At 32.9% G+C, this 22,550-nt stretch overlaps 2 protein-coding genes across 4 annotated transcripts in view; both read right to left on the minus strand.

The window, feature by feature from the left end:
- Positions 1–789: 789 nt before the first annotated feature.
- Positions 790–10,927, minus strand: LON2 (lon protease 2). The gene is made up of 17 exons (XM_083066444.1): positions 10,590–10,927; positions 10,190–10,302; positions 9,981–10,089; positions 9,503–9,672; positions 8,216–8,307; positions 7,705–7,884; positions 7,537–7,620; positions 7,000–7,127; positions 6,659–6,860; positions 6,362–6,568; positions 5,379–5,509; positions 4,678–4,891; positions 3,913–4,212; positions 3,326–3,520; positions 1,895–2,140; positions 1,524–1,625; positions 790–1,247 (listed from the first exon to the last, which is right to left on the minus strand). Exons 1-17 carry the CDS (start codon positions 10,694–10,696, stop codon positions 1,164–1,166), a joined length of 2,664 nt encoding a protein of 887 aa, XP_082922570.1. The 5' UTR covers positions 10,697–10,927; the 3' UTR covers positions 790–1,163.
- A 6,466-nt stretch (positions 10,928–17,393) lies between these two features.
- Positions 17,394–22,550, minus strand: part of LOC109800004 (pleckstrin homology (PH) domain-containing protein) — a 77,790-nt gene continuing 72,633 nt past the window's right edge. For all 3 annotated transcript variants that reach the window (XM_083066442.1, XM_083066441.1, XM_020360679.3), the window contains 3 exons: positions 22,406–22,458; positions 20,854–20,962; positions 17,394–18,324 (listed from right to left, as the gene is read on the minus strand). In XM_083066442.1, the coding sequence (XP_082922568.1) occupies positions 17,986–18,324; positions 20,854–20,962; positions 22,406–22,458 (501 nt within the window). In that variant the 3' untranslated portion in view covers positions 17,394–17,985. The remainder of the gene's footprint in view (positions 18,325–20,853; positions 20,963–22,405; positions 22,459–22,550) is intronic.

Raw genomic sequence — 22,550 nt, forward strand, 5'->3', positions numbered from 1 at the left:
ATTATGGGGGAGGTCAAATTAGTAGACTCAATTTATATAATTAATTAAGTTGTTATTTTCTTAACTTCACGAGCTGATTTATTTTTCTTATTATTGTTAAGGTGGACAAATTTTGTCTATATGACTCGAGGGGTTTGAATGAACTTGCGGGTTAGTGTAGTGGCCTTGCTGATGTGTCAAAGTGGGTGTTCAAAAAAATATTGCAAGGTGTGCACACAATGAATTATGGACAAACTGGAGGGGCTCCGGACTTGCATGCTAGGTATTTGAGATATAAATATATTTCTGGGAGGAGTTTTATTTTATATTATTATAAGAAATATTACAATAACCGCGTAACTACTGGTGGTTCTCTAAGGAGGAATTTAACTAAGAAAGGAGAGGATTTCCTTTTTGAATTTTTTTAATCGTTAACGAGACTAAATGAATTTTTAATGTCCATGCAGAAAATAGAGATTTGAATGCCATTAAAGTTTTACAACCAAATCAAAGTGTGCATGGTTATCCTTTTCACATTTAAATGAACTCAAATAGAAGAGCCTCTCGTATTTGAGACAAGCGGATATTTAATTGATGATTCAACCCAAGTCAAACTAAACAATATACTGATTTTTTTGTTCACATCACCTAGTCAATTGAATTGACTAGTAACTTTCTAATCATATTTCTATTTACTTTATAAATGAAAATTTGTCCAACTAGTAAACTCCTCCATCTAAAAATATCCTTAGAGGCACAGGACAAGTGATAACCAGGCCAGGTAACTGGCGGTAAGTCGACAAAAGAGAGAGAGCTGAAGTGCTTCCTTACATAAAATAATGGTTTATGCACAATAATAAAATTACAGTGACATGACAGAAGATTATTAAAATACAGGGGGCCAGGGAGTGGGTGCTAATGGGGAGTGAAAAACATCATTTGCTGAACTTGGATAAGTTCAGCTGATTGAAAGCAAAAAAAATACTTAAAGGAGTGAGGGCTCAAGAATACATGTAGATATCAGCTCCCTATCAAGCTGTGTTGTGCTCAATCATGATCCGTTGAAGAGATAAGTACTCACTCCCCAATGACACAGTAACAACATAGATCAGGAAGGGGCCAGATGTTAAATGAATACATAAGCCACCAGGGATTGCCACATAACATGCAAGTCAAGGATGGTATTACAACTTTGAGTGTTGTCTCCAAGGGCAACCACCGTCAAAAGCTTGCTCTAACACGTCTTCCATACGTTTTGCAAGCAGTATCTGTTTAGGAAAATCAAAAAGGAAACTGTGATCTTGTGTTTCATTACAGTAATAAGTTATTAAGGACCTCGTTTTAAGCACCATAAGATTGTAGAACACAAAAATACGCAGACAGAAAGTCCATGGCGTCTTTGAAAAAGTACTTACTATAAGACTGGACAAGCAAAATAATGATTATATTTTTTGGGGCCAAAAACATGTTTACATTAGTACAAACTATGCTCTGCTCACACTAAAATTGAGCAAACATGCTGGAATACAAGGAAACCAAATTACCTCCAAGTTGGCCAGGACTGATGATGGTACTTCAACCAAGTCCTTCATGTTCCTTTCAGGTAGGATGACTCTCTTAATACCACATCGATGTGCAGCTAATATCTGTGAAAGATATATAACAATCAGATTATGCCACATTTTTATAACCTTAAGCGTGTTCTAATACGCAAAAACATCTAATTGCAGAACCCTATTTCAAGGACCCAATTATAAATGATTTACAAGTTCTAAGACTAACAAAGTTTTAAAATATAAAGACCTATATGAAAATTCCTAAATAACTCGGACTTTAATTTAACCTATTTAATAACCCACTAATCCATTGACATCTTTTAGAAAATTTTCACTGGTCATTAAACATAAGAAATTACCTTATCCTTAATACCACCCACAGGTAGTACAAGACCCCTTAATGTCATCTCCCCGGTCATAGCTGTATCTGATCTCACTCTTTTCTGACTGAAAAGTGATACCAATGCTGTTACCAAAGTCACACCAGCTGAAGGCCCATCTTTGGGTACAGCACCTGCAGGAAAATGTATATGTATATCACGGCCCTCCAACAGATTACTGCCTTCTGCAGCAGCTAGCCTAAGTTCAGCTGCTCTTGCCCTTACCTATAAATGAATCAGTTATAGTCAATGAAATGAGTCTTCAATTGATACAAACATATATACCGGTGAGATGGCAAGTGTTAAATGCACACAAATAGACAAACTTGAGTTAGCCAATGAACTTGATACGATATGATGTGTTTACAAAAGAGTTATAGTACTAACCTATATATATATATATATATATATATATATATATATATATATATATATGAGAAGGGATCCGTTCATTTTAGGAATAAGTTTACCTAAACTTACTCCGTTCAATAATTCATGTTCTACATCAAATTTCAACAATCCAACTGTTGAATTTAAAATTCTTAATACATAGATCAAGTCTGCAAATTTTTAAAAAATTTGAAAATCATTTGATACTTTATTTCATTAATTCAAATTGACGGGTAATCATAAAATCATTTTATATGATGATTTGAATTAATAAAACGAAGTATCAAATTATTTTCAAATTTTTAAAAAATTTGCAGAGTGCAGACTTGATCTATGCATTAAAAACTTTAAATTCAACTGTTGGATCATAAAAATTTGATATAGAATAGAATATGAGTTATTGAACAGTATAAGTCTACCAAGACTTATTCCCGATATAAACGAATCCCCCCCCCTTCCTCTCTCTCTATATATACACACACACATACATACTAATACTAGATCACATACCTAATTAAATAAGAAAAAAAAGTTCATGATATCATATAAGGAATTATGAAAACCAATGCCAAGAAATAATAAGGGAATAGGAAATTAATCCTAATTCCTAAGTGATAATCTAAGATGTAATCCAGATACTTTTTGATATTTGTCATTCATTCTAACTGCCCCGTTTGTTTTCTAGGGAATAAGAGAGGTCGTAAATTGATAATGAATTATTAAGTTTTTGTTCATGTTCCATACAATTAAGATGCATATCCTTGTTTTGTAAATCCTTTCCTTATATTACAATGCTTTGGCAATTGAATGTACAAGAATAACATAATATATGAGTAGAAGGGCATAAAATCAACAATAAGGAGAACAGGATAATGGCAAACAAGCACTTAGGCACATGCATGTGGCTATTAGCCTGTTACATGTAACATGAAACATTTTGAAGTGAACCTAAAGGAAAAGATTCAATCAACAGAATCAAGATAAGGGTGGGTTAAAACTCAATCAGATGTTAGTGGTTACCCATGTAAGAGCAATCTGAGCTGATTCTTTGATTACATCACCCAGTTGTCCAGTAAGATGCAATTCACCCTTCCCAACCATTGCTGTAGCCTCCACATACTGAACTTCTCCACCAAAAGTAGTCCAAACCAGCCCAACAGATACCCCAGGATTAGCAACACGATCTGCTGCTTCTCTTCCATCAAACTTTGGGGGCTGCAGTTGACAACATTAAAAAATTAGGCATTTCTCCCCTTTAACCATATTATCAAATTAAATTTCCATCTAAGATTTGTTCGAGATCACTTTGAAGATGACTTCATAAACAAGGTACTCATTCATGTTATATATCTGACCTATACTTAAGTATATTTTAATTTAGCCCTCACTGCATTCTCAGGTGCCAAGGGGATTATATACCTAAACATAGAGACTAGCGTGCATAGAAAACACAATTTCCTGATGTACAATACAGAATTATATGGCAAGCTTTGAAAGCATTAGATTCCAGTTGCGGAGGGACAGACAGCAACTTTTATATAATTTAATCCATCAATTATTGTATTGGAAACTTCAACTGCTAACACATAAATTTGCACAGCAATTACCCCAAGCACTTTTTCAATCATGGCTTCATCAACAACCAACGGAGAGGTGATCCGGAAAGTGCTTGAAATGTCACGATTGTTGACACCCATTGGTATCACTTCCATTTCAACTTCAGCACCATCAGCAAGTCTGTTTTCCAGAAGTGGGGCAGAAAGTCCCTGTACCCCTTTGTTAAGTGGAACTACTTCTTGCTCTGCTACTCTTACAGCAGCAGCACGAGCCAAGGCAGCAAGATTCCTTTCCAAATTGCGTACACCAGCTTCCCTAGTATATTGCTGAATAACAAGTTGCACCATCCCCTATATCAAAATAGTTTCTGTTTAGAATCCAATACCAAAAATTTCTTTCTAAAATAAGAATCCATATGGATTAGAGTATTTCTGTGCATCTATAAAGTATGCTTTACATGTTTTATATAGTTTTATAGTAAGTAGAAGAGCAGGCAACCCTAGTTGCAAATTACTAAGGAGGACTTCTAATGCTCAATTAACAAAATTTTTACAAAAGCATCAAATTTCAAATATCAAGCAGAGTTGGAAAAGAGAGATGCAAGAACAAGTAGCTATCGTCTGGAATTTCTGGAACTATACATATACATCCAGGTAAAAACAATAATTCGTCATGTATTTCCTATGTTACTTTCATTGAAAGATGTGTAATGGAATATAATTTGTTTGTTTATATAAACAAGGTGGCACCCGAACTATTTGCACTTCCCCAGAATGAGAGCAAACTTTTCATTGCTTTAAGAAAAAATTCAGTACCTCTGGAATCTGAAGAAACTCGGAACTCAATCCATGTTGATCCAAAACTCTTGGAATTAAATGGCGCATGGCTATTTTGAGCTTTTCCTCGGGTGTATATCCAGGAAGCTCAATGACCTCCATCCTGTCTAGGAGAGGTGGAGGAATAGGTTGTGCTCTATTTGCTGTAGCCACAAAAATTACCTTGGATAGATCAAATGGAACATTCAAATAGCTAGCCAACTTAAGGAACGACATTTGATTATTTATTTATTCCATTAGAGGAAAAAATATGTATTGGTTATGGTGAAATGATGGATATATCAGCATATAGAGAATATTAACATAATTTCCTTATAAAAACTCTTTACTAAAAATTCATCCTCGAAAATAATATAATTAAGTTCAGTTTCCCATCCAAATGGGCAATGCATGTGAAATCTACACAGATATATTGCAAGCAAGATATAGATCAACATTAGAAACTTATTTAACTATAAGAGACTGAGTGGCTGACATTTGGACTAGCAAACTGCTAGTAAAAATGCAGAATAACTGAGTCACAGATCAGAAAATAGATGTTGATTCCTCATTACTTCATTTGATCGTTTCCATATGTAAAGAAGAAAACACAAATGATTTTACAGCATAAAAAGATACCATAAAATATCAAAACACATTTACTAAGATAAGGAAAAATTATCATGAAGAGCTTAGGATACTGATCATTGAATGTTTTGTTTTGTTCTGGATCAAGAACCTCCAGCAATGCAGAAGCTGGATCTCCACGAACATCAGAACCAGTCTTGTCAATTTCATCAAGCAGCATGACAGGATTGCAAACAGCTACTTTCTATAGGTCAAATACAAAAGCAACTATCAGTCTGAATCAGACCCCAATGAAAAGCGAAGCAGCAAAAAAGTATTATGGGTTTTTATTTGTTTGGTGCAATCTTATTGCATGCCCTTGAGAACTTCAAGCATATGTTACTATGCATATAGAAAAGGAAAAAAAAAATGTATATATATATATATATATATATATATATATATATATATATTAATGTAATGAGATGACTTCTCATCTCTATCTTCATTTTTCTTTTGCATACATAATTAGCAAATGGGCAGAAAGTATTCCACGTATTTGATTCTGATTTCTGAAACTTTATTATAGAAATGATGAAACCCATATAGTAGTGATCTCCCTCATGTCATCACCTATCCAAACAATAGCATAGTTTTCTTTGGATCTTTCTTTGCCAGTCCGTTACCACATATCTAGCACTCCCTTCTCATGTTTCTTCAATTAGAAATTCCAATATTATGGCTCCAGTCATATGTATCAATTTCTTACAAATGTATTCTTCTCTGCAACCATCTTTTCAGAATCCAATTTTAAAAATTGAGGAACCAGAATCTAGTCTTTGTCCCCGTACAACTATACTGCACAAATATTTAAAAGCTAGAATCCAAAATTTGCAAGTAACTAAATCTAGACTGTACTGCACAAACATTCTGAATCTAGAGTTTGTCTCCTTGCTTCCTAATTATCACTCAGCTCTAGTCTATTTCACTAGGACAACTTCAAATGGAATAAAAAAAATAAAGATGTCAGTCCATGAATCATAAAACCTACAACCATTTGCAAATTTTGTAAGAATCAGATAATGTTAGTGTTCAATATCTAAGTTGGATTTTGAACCTTTAGTCCATCTATAAGCCTCCCAGGCATGCTTCCAATGTATGTTCTCCTATGGCCCCTAATATCAGCTTCATCCTTGACTCCACCAAGGGATATACGCACAAATTTTCTGCCCAAAGCAGCAGCAATAGAGGATGCCAATGATGTCTTCCCAACACCTGGTGGTCCAACAAAACACAATACTGGACCCCGTGCATCTGGCTTAAGCTGCAATGCATACACTTATATATCAGATACACGTTAAGATGCAGACTGCAATATATTTACAAGGAGGCAAAGTTACAGGGTGTTGAAAACCTTGCGAACAGCCAGGTATTCAATTATCCGTTGCTTGACCTTCACTAAACCATAGTGATCACTGTCCAGGCGCTCCTGTGCAGCTCTTAAATCCAGTTCAAGCTCTTTGCTGGCTTTCTGCCATGGCAAATCAGCAAGAAGTTCCAGGTAAGCCCGTGAACTATTATACCCCGGTTGCTGAGGCTGCATTTTTTTAAGTCTCCTGGGATAATTAGGATAGAATCAACTGAGTTGTAATATGATAACATCCCAATTTAATTCTTATTGAAATTTATGTCAAGATATTCCCTCTCAAAGATCAGTAATTTCCATGTACAACAACCGTTTCCAACAAAATGTACCTTAACTCTCTGTGAGCATGCTTCCAGATATTCTGTGGCATTCCTGCACTTTGCATCTTTCTTTCCATGGCAGCCAGGTCATCCTCGTCATCATCATTATCACCGAGTTCCTCTTTTATAGCCCTCATCTAAAATATATTTTACACCCAAAAGAATACAAAAAAGTCCAATTAGCTAAAATCTTACACAAGATAATACTTATAAACAGAAATAAAATGCTCTTCAAGAACTGAACTGCCCAAAGAGTCCAAAACCTTTAAATTCTTGCATAATATTAATATTTAACCATTTTCAAGCTGCTTACATAGAACCCCCTACATATGAATAGGAAGTCCCAAAATATTAGAAGAGTCAAAGCTTGGGCTATGCCAAGGGAATTGCTCAGAGGAATTTTCCATCTGGGTCACTGTCATAAACTTTTGGCATGGAATATGTAATTTAATTTTAGTTAAGGTTTAAATCTTTATCGATATTTCCCCTATACCCTTGCATTTACATTTCAAGTATATATCAAAAGGATGTTGCAAGAAAGCTAACCTGCTGTCGAAGAAGAAATTCTTTTTGAGATTTTGACAATTGTCCTTCAACCTTTTGAGTAATTTTCTCAGCTACGCGTATTGACTGCATCCATGGACAAAAGTGGAATCAGAGATAAAAAAATAGGAAACCAAACCCATATGAAGCATCATTAACAATATTTCTTACCTGTAAGTGCCTATCTACCAATTCTGTCGCTTTTGAAAGCCTCACTTTAGGGTCAACTGAATCCAACATTGATAGCTGTTCTTCAAAACTTATCTCAAAGCTAGCAACAAATATATCAGCCAACTTGTGAACTGGAACAGTTTCCAAAAGAACTTTTGTCCTTCCACCAGTTTTTTGTTTCTATATATACAAGAATACAATATAAGCTACGCTCATACAACATAGAAATTTTTATATGCCCATAAATCATAAATAATTTTAATATATAACTATAACACAGTAGTTCACCCCAACTAATTCATTAGAGTATGAACAAGCTGTGAAGGTAAAGGTCCATAGGCAACATTTCATATATTTAAGAAATACTTTATACAAGCATAGGATAAAATGTTATTCCTCAACCATCTATAACAGCAGGCTAAGGGATTTTAATGATCAATGCTCAAACAACATTTCCATCTTATGTTAGTTGAAGAGGTATTGTTGTTATTATATTGTTACAAGCTTTTACCTGTTCCAGAACAGAAATAAGCTCCATGGCAGTTGCTTTAAATTGGCGAGATAACATTATGAAATCTGGGTCTTGCTCCACCTGTTCCATCTCTAGATTAGAAAAATAGAAGCAACTCAGCATCTTCAAAAATAAGAATTAAGTATCCATAATGATAATATCAAGCAAACTGCTCTATATTTTTTAATTATTATTTTTAACGATAAAATGTAACAGTGTTTGTTAAAATGAAAAAAGGAAATTGAAAGAATAAAACTACTTTAACATGCCCCGACCTCCCATTGTTTGTTGTAATTTTAGTTAAGAAAATGGTCTTTATTAATCATAATTACATGAGAGAATTATATAGACACAGATGCCTAGAAGAAATCCTAATCACCCTGATTACAAAATAAATATAATGATAAGATAAAAAGAAAATAAAAGAGAATCAAATTAGATTTGAATAATATGATCTTGATGTTAACTAACTAAATGTACTATATAACAAAGGAGAATAAACTCAGTACTTTCAGCCGTCAACATTTATTAAAATAAGTGGTAGAAGGTGATAATTAAAAGGTATGTAGCTGAAAAATTGAATATTAAGGTGACTTGCCAACGACCCCCTCATGCCCAAGGCTACCGGCCAAGAGTGTGGCAAAAGCAGGAGATCCAACAATGGATATAAGATAGACTCTAATATTATCTTAGAATTTGGTCTTAGAGTCAAAATCAACTTCACAAAATTAGTTTATAAGGTTAGGACTACAGACTTCCCAAACTTTATAAGCTCTATTTAAATCACATCTCTCATGAATGTTTGACTAAACCACCACCTTGAGAATGCACTTTAGGCTATACCCTAAAAGAGGCCGCAACTAAGGTGACCTAGGGGTGAATGTAATTAAGGTGGATTTCCAACATTTAGATAAGCATATGATTGGATCAAATAATTCTTTAAACTTTCTTAGATAGCAATCAACACTTATGAATCAATAATTTGCACATTCATAGCAAGCGGGAAAAAACATTGTTCAGAATATTAACATCCAGAAAGAGAAAGAAATAGATCTGCATCTAATAGTATAATTTTACACAATAAGATAGTCTTAGGCGGAACCTATTACTAAATCTATTCATTGTTTAATTATAATTGTGATAATTGATAATTATTATCATTATTATAATTGTTTGCCATAAAGTTAAACAACCAGAATGAAGTTTGAAAGTAACATGACATCCATAACATAAAAATATACATTTCCTATACAAAAACTGATGTTAAGTAAAACATGAATGATTTACCAGTCTTAGTCATCTCAAGGGACGAGATCCTTGCAGTATGGTATGTTCCTCTTGTGCTTAGTTCCTGGACACTAAATCTGCACAGACCTTCAAGAACCACTATATATGTGACTCTTCCACTTGGTTTCTCCACTCCCCTCGATAAGTGTAATGCTCGAGCAGCTACCCCCCTGGAATTGAATATCCATTAAAATCCACCTCCATTAAAAAAATAAAAATCATGAGATAACTTATTCACTTCATAGCATTAGAAAATTGAGAAAGTTGTGGTATGAAAATTTAAAGGTAGAAATATGAAAGAGGAATCAATTTAGCAGAAAAGAGAGAACAAATAAATCAAAATCCATTAGAAGAAAAATCTTTTGGTGATACAACTTTTTGCAGATGGTCTGATGAATTGTTAGAAATTAGAATGTTATCAAACAATTCGATCTTTAGATTCTTAAAGTGACACAAAAGATGTTCCCTCCAGCTATACCTGTTATGCCAATGAACAACATCATGCTGATTTTTCACATCAAGCTTATGAGAATCTGATGAACCACTTCGCACTTTTGAGCTTTGGTCTATAGAATCAGTTCCTTCACCTACAAGGAAGAGGAATATAAAAATAACTATCAGAGGCCTTTTTCTTATTGTTTTTTCTTTTAAAAATGCAAAAACTACAGGTATGATGAAGTCTATCACCTTGAGACATTACCGGAGTCACAGGCTTAATTTCAGCAGCATCACGCACCGGTAAGATGCCAATCAACCCCTTCTCTTCTCGCTGCCAAAGTTCTTGTTCCACCAACTTTACACTGCATTCAGCAAGGAAACAGCCACATGTGTTTTCCAACTTTAAAGCAAATCAAAAGCCTAACTAAGCAACTACAAACTAATGCCGAAAAATGCAGCGCTTGAGTTCTGTTTCAAGTAAACTAACGATTTTAAAAAGGAAGACGCAAGGAAATCAAATTCACAAGTTTCACCTATGCCATAAATTTAGCGGTGCTGCTATGAGAAATAACTGTTGATTAACTTCCAAAGGAAACAAACTCCATTATAAGATTTAAGGTCGAAAAGTTAAATTTGAATAAGAATTAACCTGCTTGGGGAAGTGCAACGAATTCGGATGATGGCGCCAGGCAAAAGAACTTTGTTCCTGAAAGGAAGGATTGCTAATCGACTCGGAAGTTCAATCGATTCCGCCATGTTCTCGATGAGAGAGAGAGAGAGAGAGAGAAAAAACCTTCTCAACTCTCTCGCAGTGGCATCGCAATTTGGGTTGGGGTTTTGATTTGTATTGTGTTGACGTGGAAATTTATGCTTATATCCCTAACGCGTATGGCTATAATCTAAACTCGTCTACGACTGGCTCCTTGCTTTTGTTGTGGTCCCTTTCCTACGTACCTAACTGATTTACTCAAGTGACCGGTATAACACGTTCACCGCTGCTTATTACTTATTCACATCTCTTCAAAACAACTCACTCACTCAAGAACCCAACAAACATAGAAAAGTCAGTCATAGACCAAAAATACAAAACTCAATTGCTTCAGCTTGAGTATGTATATATATTTGCCTCATAGAACACCAGAAAAAAATAAATGTTTGTTGAGACAACTATCAATCACAAAAATAAAGCCGTATAATTCAAGAATGTTGCCAATTAAAATAATTACAAATTTAATGGTCACATAATTAAATTGTTTTAAAACAAATTTAAGAAACTTAAAACGTCATTTATTAAATCAAAGGTTACATAATTTTTTTAATATTAAATTTAAATTAAAAAATAATTCCATAAATAAAATACCCTTTGAAATATTATAAAATATACATCAAAAAGTAGATAGGGAACTCTTTTTCTCATCAAGTTATGCATAAAAGAAAAATATCTTAATAAACACTAGTTTTTTTTTTTCCTGAACTAGATGTTATTGATTGAATCCCTAGACGCATGTTGTAGCGCCTTTCCTTGAATCTTGTGGGAGGAATCAATTCTATGTGATAAATAAGTTTTTGGAAATATTTTTAGATGTTAACGTCAACTATAGGCTCATATCCAAGGCGTTCATAGAGAGCTTGATGTTGGGTTCTCTTCTTCTCGTATCCCTGGAAAAGGTGCTTCAAAGATTATATAGAGATTTTATGGTATCAAAAGTCTAGAGAGAAATGGGTGAAATTTGATAACAAAAATACTAAATTTTTTCACACCCAAACAATCTTCAGGAGACGGAGGAATAAAAGTTTCAGTCTCGTGATTGATGGGAATTGGTGCTCACAAGAAGATGTTCTAAAAAGGGAGGCTCAATCTTATTTAAGAGTATTTTTCAAGTTCATCAGAATTGCCAACCTACCAGTTTATTTATTCAAAAACATCCTATCTTTGGATCAACAACTTGTGGAGACTTTGGTGAAATCAGTTACTATTAAAGAAGTGAGATCAACTGTCTTTCCTGTGGGGCCATATAAGGCCCCAGGTGCTGCATCAGTTTTGTAAGGTCTCATGTCTTAAAATTAATTTGCAGTAGTCTATATTCTTGATCTTTCCTAATATCTCCATAGTTAAAGTGGATAAAGTTGTTAGTCTTGTGGGTTTTCATCATACCACTAACTTCGACAAATACTTGGGATTCTCTCTTCTGGCCAGTAAAGTGAAAAAAAAAGGGATTTTGATTATATTTTGGTTTGCATAATAATAGGGGTGACCATGGATTAAATTTTTGAAAATTTCAAATCGAACTAAACTAATTTATTTTATAAAAGTAGATTAGTTAATTGATTATTTTTTATAAAATAAATCAGTTCAATTTTTTAAAAATATGAATCGTGTTTTTTAAATTAGATTAGTTTGATGTAGTTCGGTTCAGATTTTTTTTATAAAATGGATTGAATTTTTTAATGTGGATTGATTTGATTATGGATCAATTCGGATTAATTTAAATTTTTAGCACACCCTTATCTAAAAGCCCGCCTTGCTCATTGGAAGTCTGATATACTTAGTTGTGCAAGAATGGTGACTTTGGCTAAGTCAATGCTAATTCCATGCCTATTTATCCTATGCAAAACCTTTGGTTGTCTAATGGTGTTTGTAATGAAATTGATAATCTTACCAAATAATTCATATAGGGCTCTTCTTTTAATCATTGGGTCAAGTGGGACACCATGTTAAACCCAAATTCTACCGTGGCTTAGGTATTCAAACTCCTAAAGAGGTGAATGTTGCACTTCTTGAAAAATATGTTTGGTCTTTGGTTAATGAGACTAACATGTTTTGAGTTTCATTGCTGATTAACAAGTATCTCAAAGGGGAGTATATTCTCCACACATATGCCAATCCTGGAAATTCCTATTCATGGTCCTCAATTATTAAGGCGGCAACAATTCTTTAACATGACTTTTTGATACAGAATGAGTAAGACCATCTCTCTATTTGGTTTGATTGGTAGAGCACATATAGGACTCTTTGTCAAATTGTTGACTATGTCCTTGTGAATGATTTAAATTTCCAGCTTCACCATGTTTACAATAATGGGTTGTTGCATTTGAATTTATTATTAACACCATATATAGATAAGGTCAAAGCTCTCATTAGTAGTAGTTTCTTGATTGAAGACATGTAAGATATGATTATTTGAGATTCTTCTTCTAATAGACAATACACTACCAAATCTACTTAATGATGGATTACACAAGCCTAATTTACTCATAATTCTTTGCTTGATACTGCATCCTATGTGTTGTCTACTCCTTTTCTAGAAAATATTAAATATTATCTATGACTTGCTAGTCATAGCTCTCTTCCAACTAAAATTTTTCATTGTTATAAGCATTTGTCTATTGACTCTTCCTGTAATAGGTGTGGAGATCCCAAAAAATCAATTTTGCATACGTTGAGGGACTGTAATAAGGTCAAGATCGTATGGAACATTCTTTAATTCTTATTCCATGTAGATGACCCTCAAATAATTGTTACTACTTGGTTGCAAAGTCATCCTACTAGCCCGAGAAGGATTCATTTTGTTGCAACATGGTACATTTGGAGGTCCAAGAACATTGAAGTATTTTAGGATATAGTTTGGTAACATTGATTTATTATCAACCAAATTCAATGCTTGGTTAGTGACATTAGCAAAATGGTTGTAGTTTCATCTTCTCAATATTAAGACTTCATGATAGGTTAAATTCCACTTGCAAAACACTTTGTTAAGCTGAATATAGATGGAAACTTCAAAGGAAACCCTGATTTTTCCAATTTTGGAGGAATTTTTAGAGATCTTCAGAATTGGATAGAGGCATATGCAGACTCGTGTGGTTTCTCTTCAAATATAAATGCGAAACTATTAACAATTTTTTTATGATCTATTTATAGCTCAACAACTTAGTTTTTGAAATATAATGTGTAAATCAAATTCATAGGTGACCATTTCTCTTATTAAAGAAGGAATTTTATTGACTCATCCTTATGCTCCTTTATTTTCTAAAATCAAAGTCTCCTACAGTCTTCCATGAAGCCTTTCTTTCCATCATATTTATCACGAAGGAAATAGAATAACAAACTTTCTTGTCAAGATTGAGAATACCTTGTCTAACACTTTAGTCATTTAGCCTTTTTGTCCTACTCATATGTCTTTGTTATTGTTGGAAGATATGATATAGACCTTATATTTAAGGAGTAATTAGTTTGCTTTCTCTTCCCTTTTGTTATTTCTTTTTTCCACTAATCAAAAAAATATCCATTAACATAAATTATCTATTTAATGTATAAAATTATGATTATAAATATTTTTTTAAATAAAATAATTGAAAAAAGTGATTGATGAAAAGAAAATATAAGAGTGTAATGAAGTATTGTATCTCCTGTACAATCACATTACTATTAAAGAATGATCTAGAGTGGACAATTTATTTAATATGTAAAAAGACTAAATTTAACAAGAAGGATTGATATGATAAAGAGAGCTTTTAAAGGAAGTGGAGAAAAGAGAAACCAAGATAATTCACCACTAAATGCTCAAACTCCTCGTACTGAAATTAACATAAAGATTGATTAAGAGAATGAAATTTTTTATTTTTTTTATATTCAAAAATCATGATTCTTAATAATTATAAATTTTAGAAATTGTAATTCTTAAAAATAATTGAAATCAGTTTAATTATAATGGAGGTATCATCATTCAATTGCAAAAAAGGATTCATGCCACTTCTTTCATTCTCAAAGGATGTCTATAGTAACATTTTCCTAAAGGACGATGACCCAATTATTATAACACTTGTTATAACAAATGGTGATTGATAAGAGTTTTTTTATTTTTATTTTTATTTTTTTATTTTTTAGTTTTATTTTATTTTTATTTTTCATGATATAAAAGGGGCTAAAAGCCCGTGAAAAAACAATTACGCATGAATAGCACCCCCTGGATTCCCCTGGTGGCAGGTCTCCCCTCTGTTCCGAAGCTACAACGCAGGGGATAAGGATTCCGATTATTTAAGAGAGTGGTACCTCGGAAACTTCGCAAGCTGGGGACTCCTTGTGAACTGGTTCTCCAACCTCGAAAGGCCTTATTTTGAGTTTCTTAGAAAGGAATTGGGCCACGATCGGGGCGAGCACGGTGTTGGTGAACGACGTCGTTTCGTGGCTTGACAGAATGGAAGAGAGTAAGGTGGTGTATGTTTGCTTCGGGAGCCGGATCAGAAAGAGGCGATTAAGTCGGGGTTGGTAAAGAGCGGGGTGCATTTCACTTGTCAATTAAAGAAGAAGAAGGTGGGAAGGGAAATGAAAATGATGATGGGTGTGGTGATTAGCAGGTCGTGATTTTGACTTTTGAGGCACCGTGCGGTGGGGGGCGTTCTTGACGCACTGCAGGTGGAACTCGGTGCTAGAAGCGGTGGTGGCGGGAGTGCCCATGCTTGCGTGGCCCATCAACGCCTACCAATTCGAGTAGTTGTTTTGAATTTATCAACGGAGCTTCAATTTCTCCTGAGTCAGAATGACAAACAAAAAAAGTGATTCACCACAACTATGTTAACTCTGGTGTGTTTGGACGAGAAATTTTACAAATTCAAGGAATTTTACAAATTCAAGGAATTTTAAATTCTTGGTATTTAAATTATTTTGATTTCAATTTCTATCATTCTTAAATATTTTGTTTGGATGAGTCAATTCAAATTTCTTAAATTTTAAATTGTTAGGTTGAATATGATAATTTGATTCCATCATAATAAAATTGATTTTAAAAATATATTTATATGATGATATTTTTAAATTAAATTTTATAAAAATAAATATTAATTCATTTTTAAATATTTAATAATTTAAAAATTAATATTAGATAATATTTAATAATTTTAAAAATTAATATAAGATAATATTTAATAATTTTAAAAATATTTTTAAATATCCAATAATTAAAAGAATAAAGAGATAAGATAAAATATATAAGTGAAATAAGAAAAACAAATATGAGGAATTTCAAATTCTCCCATTTTTTAGAGAATTTGAAATTCTACTATTTTAAAGAATTTCACAAATGCTTGGATTTCAAATTCTTTGGTAAATTCCTCATCCAAACAAAACATTTCACCTCAAGGAATTTGAAATTCTTCAAATAAATGAATTACCCTATATAAATGGTGTGTTTGGACGAAGAATTTTACAAATTCAAGGAATTTTAAATTCTTGGTATTTGAATTACTTTGATTTTAATTTCTATCATTCTTAAAATATTTTGTTTGGATAAGTCAATTCAAATTTATCAAATTTTAAATTATTAGGTTGGATATGATAATTTGATTCCACCATAGTAAAATTGATTTTAAAAACATATTTATATGCTGAGAATTTTTAAATTAAATTTTATAAAAATAAATATTAGCAAATTTTTAAATTTTTAATAATTTTAAAAAATTAATAATATAATATTTAATAATCTTAAAAATATTTTTAAATATTTAATAATTAAAAACATGAAGAGATAAGAGATAAGATAAAATATATAAGTGAAATAAGAAGAAAAAAAATATGAGAAATTTCAAATTCTTACTTTTTTGGGAGAATTTGAAATTCTACTATTTCAAGGAATTTCACAAATGCTTGAATTTCAAATTCCTTATAAATTCTCCATCCAAACAAGGTATTTCATCCCAAAGAATTTGAAATTCTTCAAATAAATGAATTACTCCATTTAAATTCTCCATCCAAACACACTATAAGGGATAATCGTGTGAATAGATGTTTACTTAATTTATTTTAACCCTTTAAATGTCTATTACTGTATGAACTAGTCCTTATTAATTTGACTACGGTGACCTATGTAGTTAGATCACCCAAATCGTGATCACAAATAAATAATTTATAAACTTAATATACTTTATAAGAAATTTCTATTCTACAAAATAAGAATCATTCAACAATGATATCGACAATTTAAGGAATTTATAAATATAAAGCCTGTGAATGCCATTAATTTTAAAAGATATAACTATGTAAAATTAAAAACAGAAAATGAAAGAAAGAAAAAAGAGAAAAAATAAGCTTTCGAACTATTCATTAAACACCACAAAATGTAAATTAAGAGATAATACGCTCTAAAGAAATTTCGCACAAATATAATATCTATAGAAGACATAATTAACTAAAAGTTCAAGTATTAAAATAACTTTAATACAAAATTATTGTTTTAATATTATCTTAAATGTGCTTTTATACTCGACCAACAGTATCTATATTTATAGATCTTTTGCACATAGAAGATATAAAGCACAAATCTTACATCTTAGCTATTTTGATAAGATAATGGCGATCTTAATCATAATTCAAAATAATTAAATTAAAATTCAATAAAATTACATTAATAATCTTGTCTGTAAATTCAAAGAAATAACTTATTTGGATAAAGTCAAAGAATTAGAAAAGAAAATTCATATCCAAAAACATGATCCCATTCATCTAACAGTCCAAATTAACTTCCGAATACCCAATGCAGGAGGACCCAAAAACAGATCGCTTATTAAACAACTTGATTATTTTAATCTACAACATGATTTATCTAATACAAAAACATGATTTAAGAATAAAATCAAGCAAGAAAAGGCTATACACACAATTTTTGTGCACAGTCTGTCAATTCTGCCACGAAATTTAATGTTCGAAGTACGTCATAAAATCTGCGAATCTTAAAATAGACCCCTGTGGCGAGTCTTTGTTTAGGTTACCAACCATGTAATATTCTATCTCTTGGAATCACGCAGGTGGCTTTTGTAAAAGAAAATGCCAACGCATCTTCGCAGCACAAACACAAAGGATATGTAGATAAACTGCATGTGCGTGGGGTTTTCCACCTGGTGCTTTTAAGACAATGTACTGCAGAATCAGAGAATATACATCATCCCAATCCGAGTTCCATCACTGTCTTCCCGATTATCAACCAACTTACATTACTGTCTTCTTTCGAATGGCACACTCCAAGAAATCAGAACGGAGGTTAACACTTTTCAGACTATGGTGATGGCAACTGACAGTGAGGGTCATCGCAGACCCTCTTAGGCTTCCAGTTGGAATCTTCCTTGCTTTGTCGCAGACCAACAAAATGCAAAGCATCACTTTTTACTTGATAAATATGACAGGTCCATGGATATGAGTCAGGTGCAGACCAAACCTTCAAATCTTCAAATTCTGTTTCCTCAACAAGTGACTCGGCAACACAGTACACAAGATCAGGCTCTGGTTCTGAATAACCAGCAACGGCAACACATCCAGGAGCCACAAATCCATCTGGAGCCCGTGGGTGCCAAATTGATACTGAAGAAACATAATCTTCCGAACAATTTCGCCACACCTGCAGAGAGTGTCAAACCATTCTTAGGTGATAAGGCATAAAACCTCATGATTACCATTGTCTGTGCTAGTGCAAAACATTTTGGAAAAACCCAACAAGAGGATATCAAATGGCAGTAAAACACTATATACACGCCATTGGAAACAGCAACGTAGATTAAAAATAAGCAGAACATAGAGGACATTGTATTACTCAACTCCTTGTAATCTTCTTTCCATTAGTCAGATAACACATTTGTTAAATTGTTATGTAATCCTCTTGAATGTTCTGTATTCTAAGATCTGCAGACCAAAATGTGCTGTACTTGGTAGGTTTCAAAGTTCCAACAACATCCGAACTTCTACAGTCACTAGTGTTTTCTTTTCAACTTCATTGTTGGTTCGATCATCCATCTTTAGGATTTCTTAGAAAATTATGTGCAAGTTAGATTCCATGACCAGTCTATTTTGTGAATCATGTCAATTTGCTAAACTTCATAGTAGTGTTTATTTACCTCGTTTAAATAAAATAGCTCAAGCTCTCCTTGATATTGTTCATTCTAATGTATAGGATCCTTGCCACATAACTTCAGAGTTTGGATATAAATACTTTGAAACTTTTGTCGATGACTATTCTTGTGCAACATGGTTATAATCTATATTTAAATTATTCACTACATTTTGTCCTTTTGTGATGAAATTCATACTAAAAATGCTAAAGAATATTTTTCTACACCATTTCGCACTTTCATGAATGATAATGACATGCTGCATCAATCTTCTAGTGTTGTCACTCCACAGCAAAATGGGGGTGACTGAGTGTAAAAATTTTAATCTTACAGAAGTTGCTCAAGCCTTGTTTGAGATGAAGGTTATGAAGAGTTTTTGGGAAGAAGCAGTCCTTACTGCTGCACATTTTAATTAATTGCATGCTATCTTTTGTCTTACATGGTGCAATTCCCTATACTCCATTCTTTTTCTTGTCATTCTTTGTACCCCTTCCCCCAAATTTATTTATTTTGGCTATACATGTTGTCTATGATGTGCATTCGCAGGCAACCAAGTTGCTTTTCTCTAGGCCTTGGTCGATACCTTATTTCTGAAATGTCTTTTGTTGAAGATTGTTTGTTTGTTTGTTTGTTTTTTTTTTTTTTTTTTTGTTGAGTCTGATTTATGGTTGACAAAATTGCATCCCAACTCGTAAAATTGAATGAGTTTGTGATTCAGTGAAGTAATCATGCATGCGCATAATCGTGAAAATCCTCGCACTAACTCGTAGGAGTGTCAATTTTTCTTTGGTGGGATGTATTTTTATTAGGTTTAATTTCTCTTCCCCTTCTTTTCATTTTGGGTTCCAGAAACTTGGCCCATATTGATATAAATCAAAAAGCCCCAATAATAGTCAAAACCCAAAGCCCCAAAGCCTTTTTTTTCTGCCGTTTCTAACCCTATGTTGCATCCAACCACACGAGTGAGAAGTGATGAAGAAAATGAGAATTGTAGCCAAGTGAGAACATTGTGCCATCAAGCTTCTCACTAATGGTGTAGGATAAATTGACCAGAGTAGCTGACTGGTAGCAGATGCACTAATGATTGGTGGTTCTCCAGTGACAACTTGAAAGATCGTTGGCCATGGTATCAGGCTTTTTAAAGCTTTGGATACCATGTTGAAAAGCCATGCAGAGAGACATTTGAGAGAAAACTGAACTGAAAATTTTAATTGAATTGAAATCATATTTTGAGTATAGAGATCTCTATTTATAGAAGCACTATAGAGAGTCTAACTAACTGACCTATAACAAAATTCAGGTGTGATAACTAACTACAGCTGTCATGCTACTGGCAACAGTGACTAGACTAGGCTATATTACTATTTTATGCCCTAACATATACAGTATTAAAGTGGAAGTGATTCTTCTATCTTCTTCCAAGCAGAAAAATAAAATCAAAACTTTTTCAACCCAGCCCGTTTCAATCCCCTCACAGTTCTCCAACCCCCAAAATCAAGCACAGCCTTAATGTTTAATTTTGATTGCCGAGATATTGGGTGAGTGGTAAGCTGTTAAATTGGCTCACAATGTTTTGAGGTTTTTTCTTTGTTTGGCTAGACCTATGTTTCTTCACTATTTTAAGAGTTTTCTCAAAGCTGGATATTTCTATTTTCTTAGTTGTTCACCCTTTCCCTTTTACCTTGGTTGAACAGAACTAAGGTGTTATTCACCCTTTCTTTTACCATAGTTCAACAGAACGAAGGCACAACAAATAAACATCTCGTCTACAATGCAAACAATAGTTGTAATGTTTAACAAGTTGCTTCCATGTCACTCTCCATTCCACATAAAAATCAACTGAAGCTTGTCTTTCTCAAATTGAAGAAAATAGCAATCACCGAAATTTTGCATCATATTTACATTGATTTTCTATTATTTTTGTTGGGAGGAAAAGCATTAGTCTTCTTCTAAAATGACTAGTGAAACTTGATTTGCGATCATATGAAAGTATTAACTCATAACATGCCAACTTGTATTCTTAACATCAATTATAACCTTACCAGGTCATATCCCATCGGGAGAGCAAAAAACCCATCAATCTTGCGGTAAACAGCAGCAACATTTGGAGGATGGATACCAACACGAGCAATGTCTCCAATATATATATAACTGGAAAAGAAATTACTTACATTACAAATATGTACAGTTTCACTGACACAAAGGCATGTCCTTTCAAATCTAATTAATTCAATTAAACAAAGGGCCCAAGAATACAATTTATTAATGTAAGAAAATGGCTTTCATCTTTCCAGTTGACTTGATCTTACTAATTCATGTTTGCAGCAACTCCAAGGTGAGAAAAGGAATCAACAAAAGTTACAGAGAACATCTCTTTTTTTATTTCTCAGGAAGAATGAATGAACCTAACTAGATCAGTGATGGGGTTGCCTCCAATGCCACATCAAATTGGGAAAATAGCATTGGTCATGAACAGTACTAATCTTCTTTCAGAAAAATTCAGAGCGTGAAGATAACTTGTGATACGTGCCAATGACATTTCTTAAAATTGTTGAAACAAATTAGTATAGAATAAATAATGCAAGCTCAACCTTTAAGACTCCCAAGACATGCATAAAAATAACATTCAAGCAATAGCAAAATATTTGGTGATTAAGTTAGTAGCATTATTGATTAAATACATAAATTAAATTGAATTAGCATCAAGACAAATAAAGGATAGCAAGTCAACATGCGCACAAAGATTGGAGGAGAGGATGGAGGTGGGGGAGTGGGGTGGGGTGCTGATACAAAAATGCTAGTTTTAGATGAAGTAAGAGGTATACTTGAATTATAATTTTATATAAAAAACCATCATTGCACAACTCCAAAGTTTAAATATTCTTTTACCTTCTTTTCATTTTCTTTTAATTTATCTTCTAGCATGAAAATATCTATCATTAAATAATAAATTAATAAACTTAAAAAATATCAAAGAAGATATTTGGTAATGGGTAAAAAAATAATGAAACCATAAAACAAAAAAAGCTAAACAAGTTGAGCTTAAGCTTAACATTTTTTAGGCTTAATTGCATTTTTTGTCACCCATGTTTCACGATTTTGTGAATTTTACAAATCTACTTCCGAATTTGCATACTTCAACTCAACTTTCAAAATTTTGCACATTTTATCACCATAGTAGTTGATCATTTGACACCATCAGTGAATTGTTGATGTGACACATTAACCGCTGTCGTGGATTAATTATGTGACATACAAGTGATGAAGCCAACAGTCAATATGTCATGTTAGTAATCAATTAATGAAATGACAAAATGTGGAAAATTTTGAAAATTTGGTGACAATGTGCATATTCAAAAGTTAAGTGGTAAAATTCGTAAAATTGTGAAACATGAGTAACAAAAAGTGTAATAAAGCCTACTTTTTAATAAACTGAGCTAAATGTTTAAATTGGACTAGTCTAAATAAATAAGCCTAGCATGAGCTTCAAATCCTCAGCTTACTTGAATCACTCACACTCCTTACACATGTGCAACCAGATAATTTAATAAATTCAAATAATGTATATTCATTGAGGAGAAGAATGATAATTACCCGTCAGGACACACAGGTCTCCAAATGCTACATATTCTGGCATCTTGAGATATCTGAAAACATAGAATACTTGTTACATTTAACACCATTAACTCAGTTGAACAAACTCTAGTCCCAGTGCTTGCTTAAGCAACATGAACAAGAA

Source organism: Cajanus cajan, chromosome 11, assembly GCF_000230855.2.
Source record: "Cajanus cajan strain Asha chromosome 11, NIPB_CcT2T_4, whole genome shotgun sequence".
Lineage (NCBI taxonomy): Eukaryota > Viridiplantae > Streptophyta > Magnoliopsida > Fabales > Fabaceae > Cajanus > Cajanus cajan.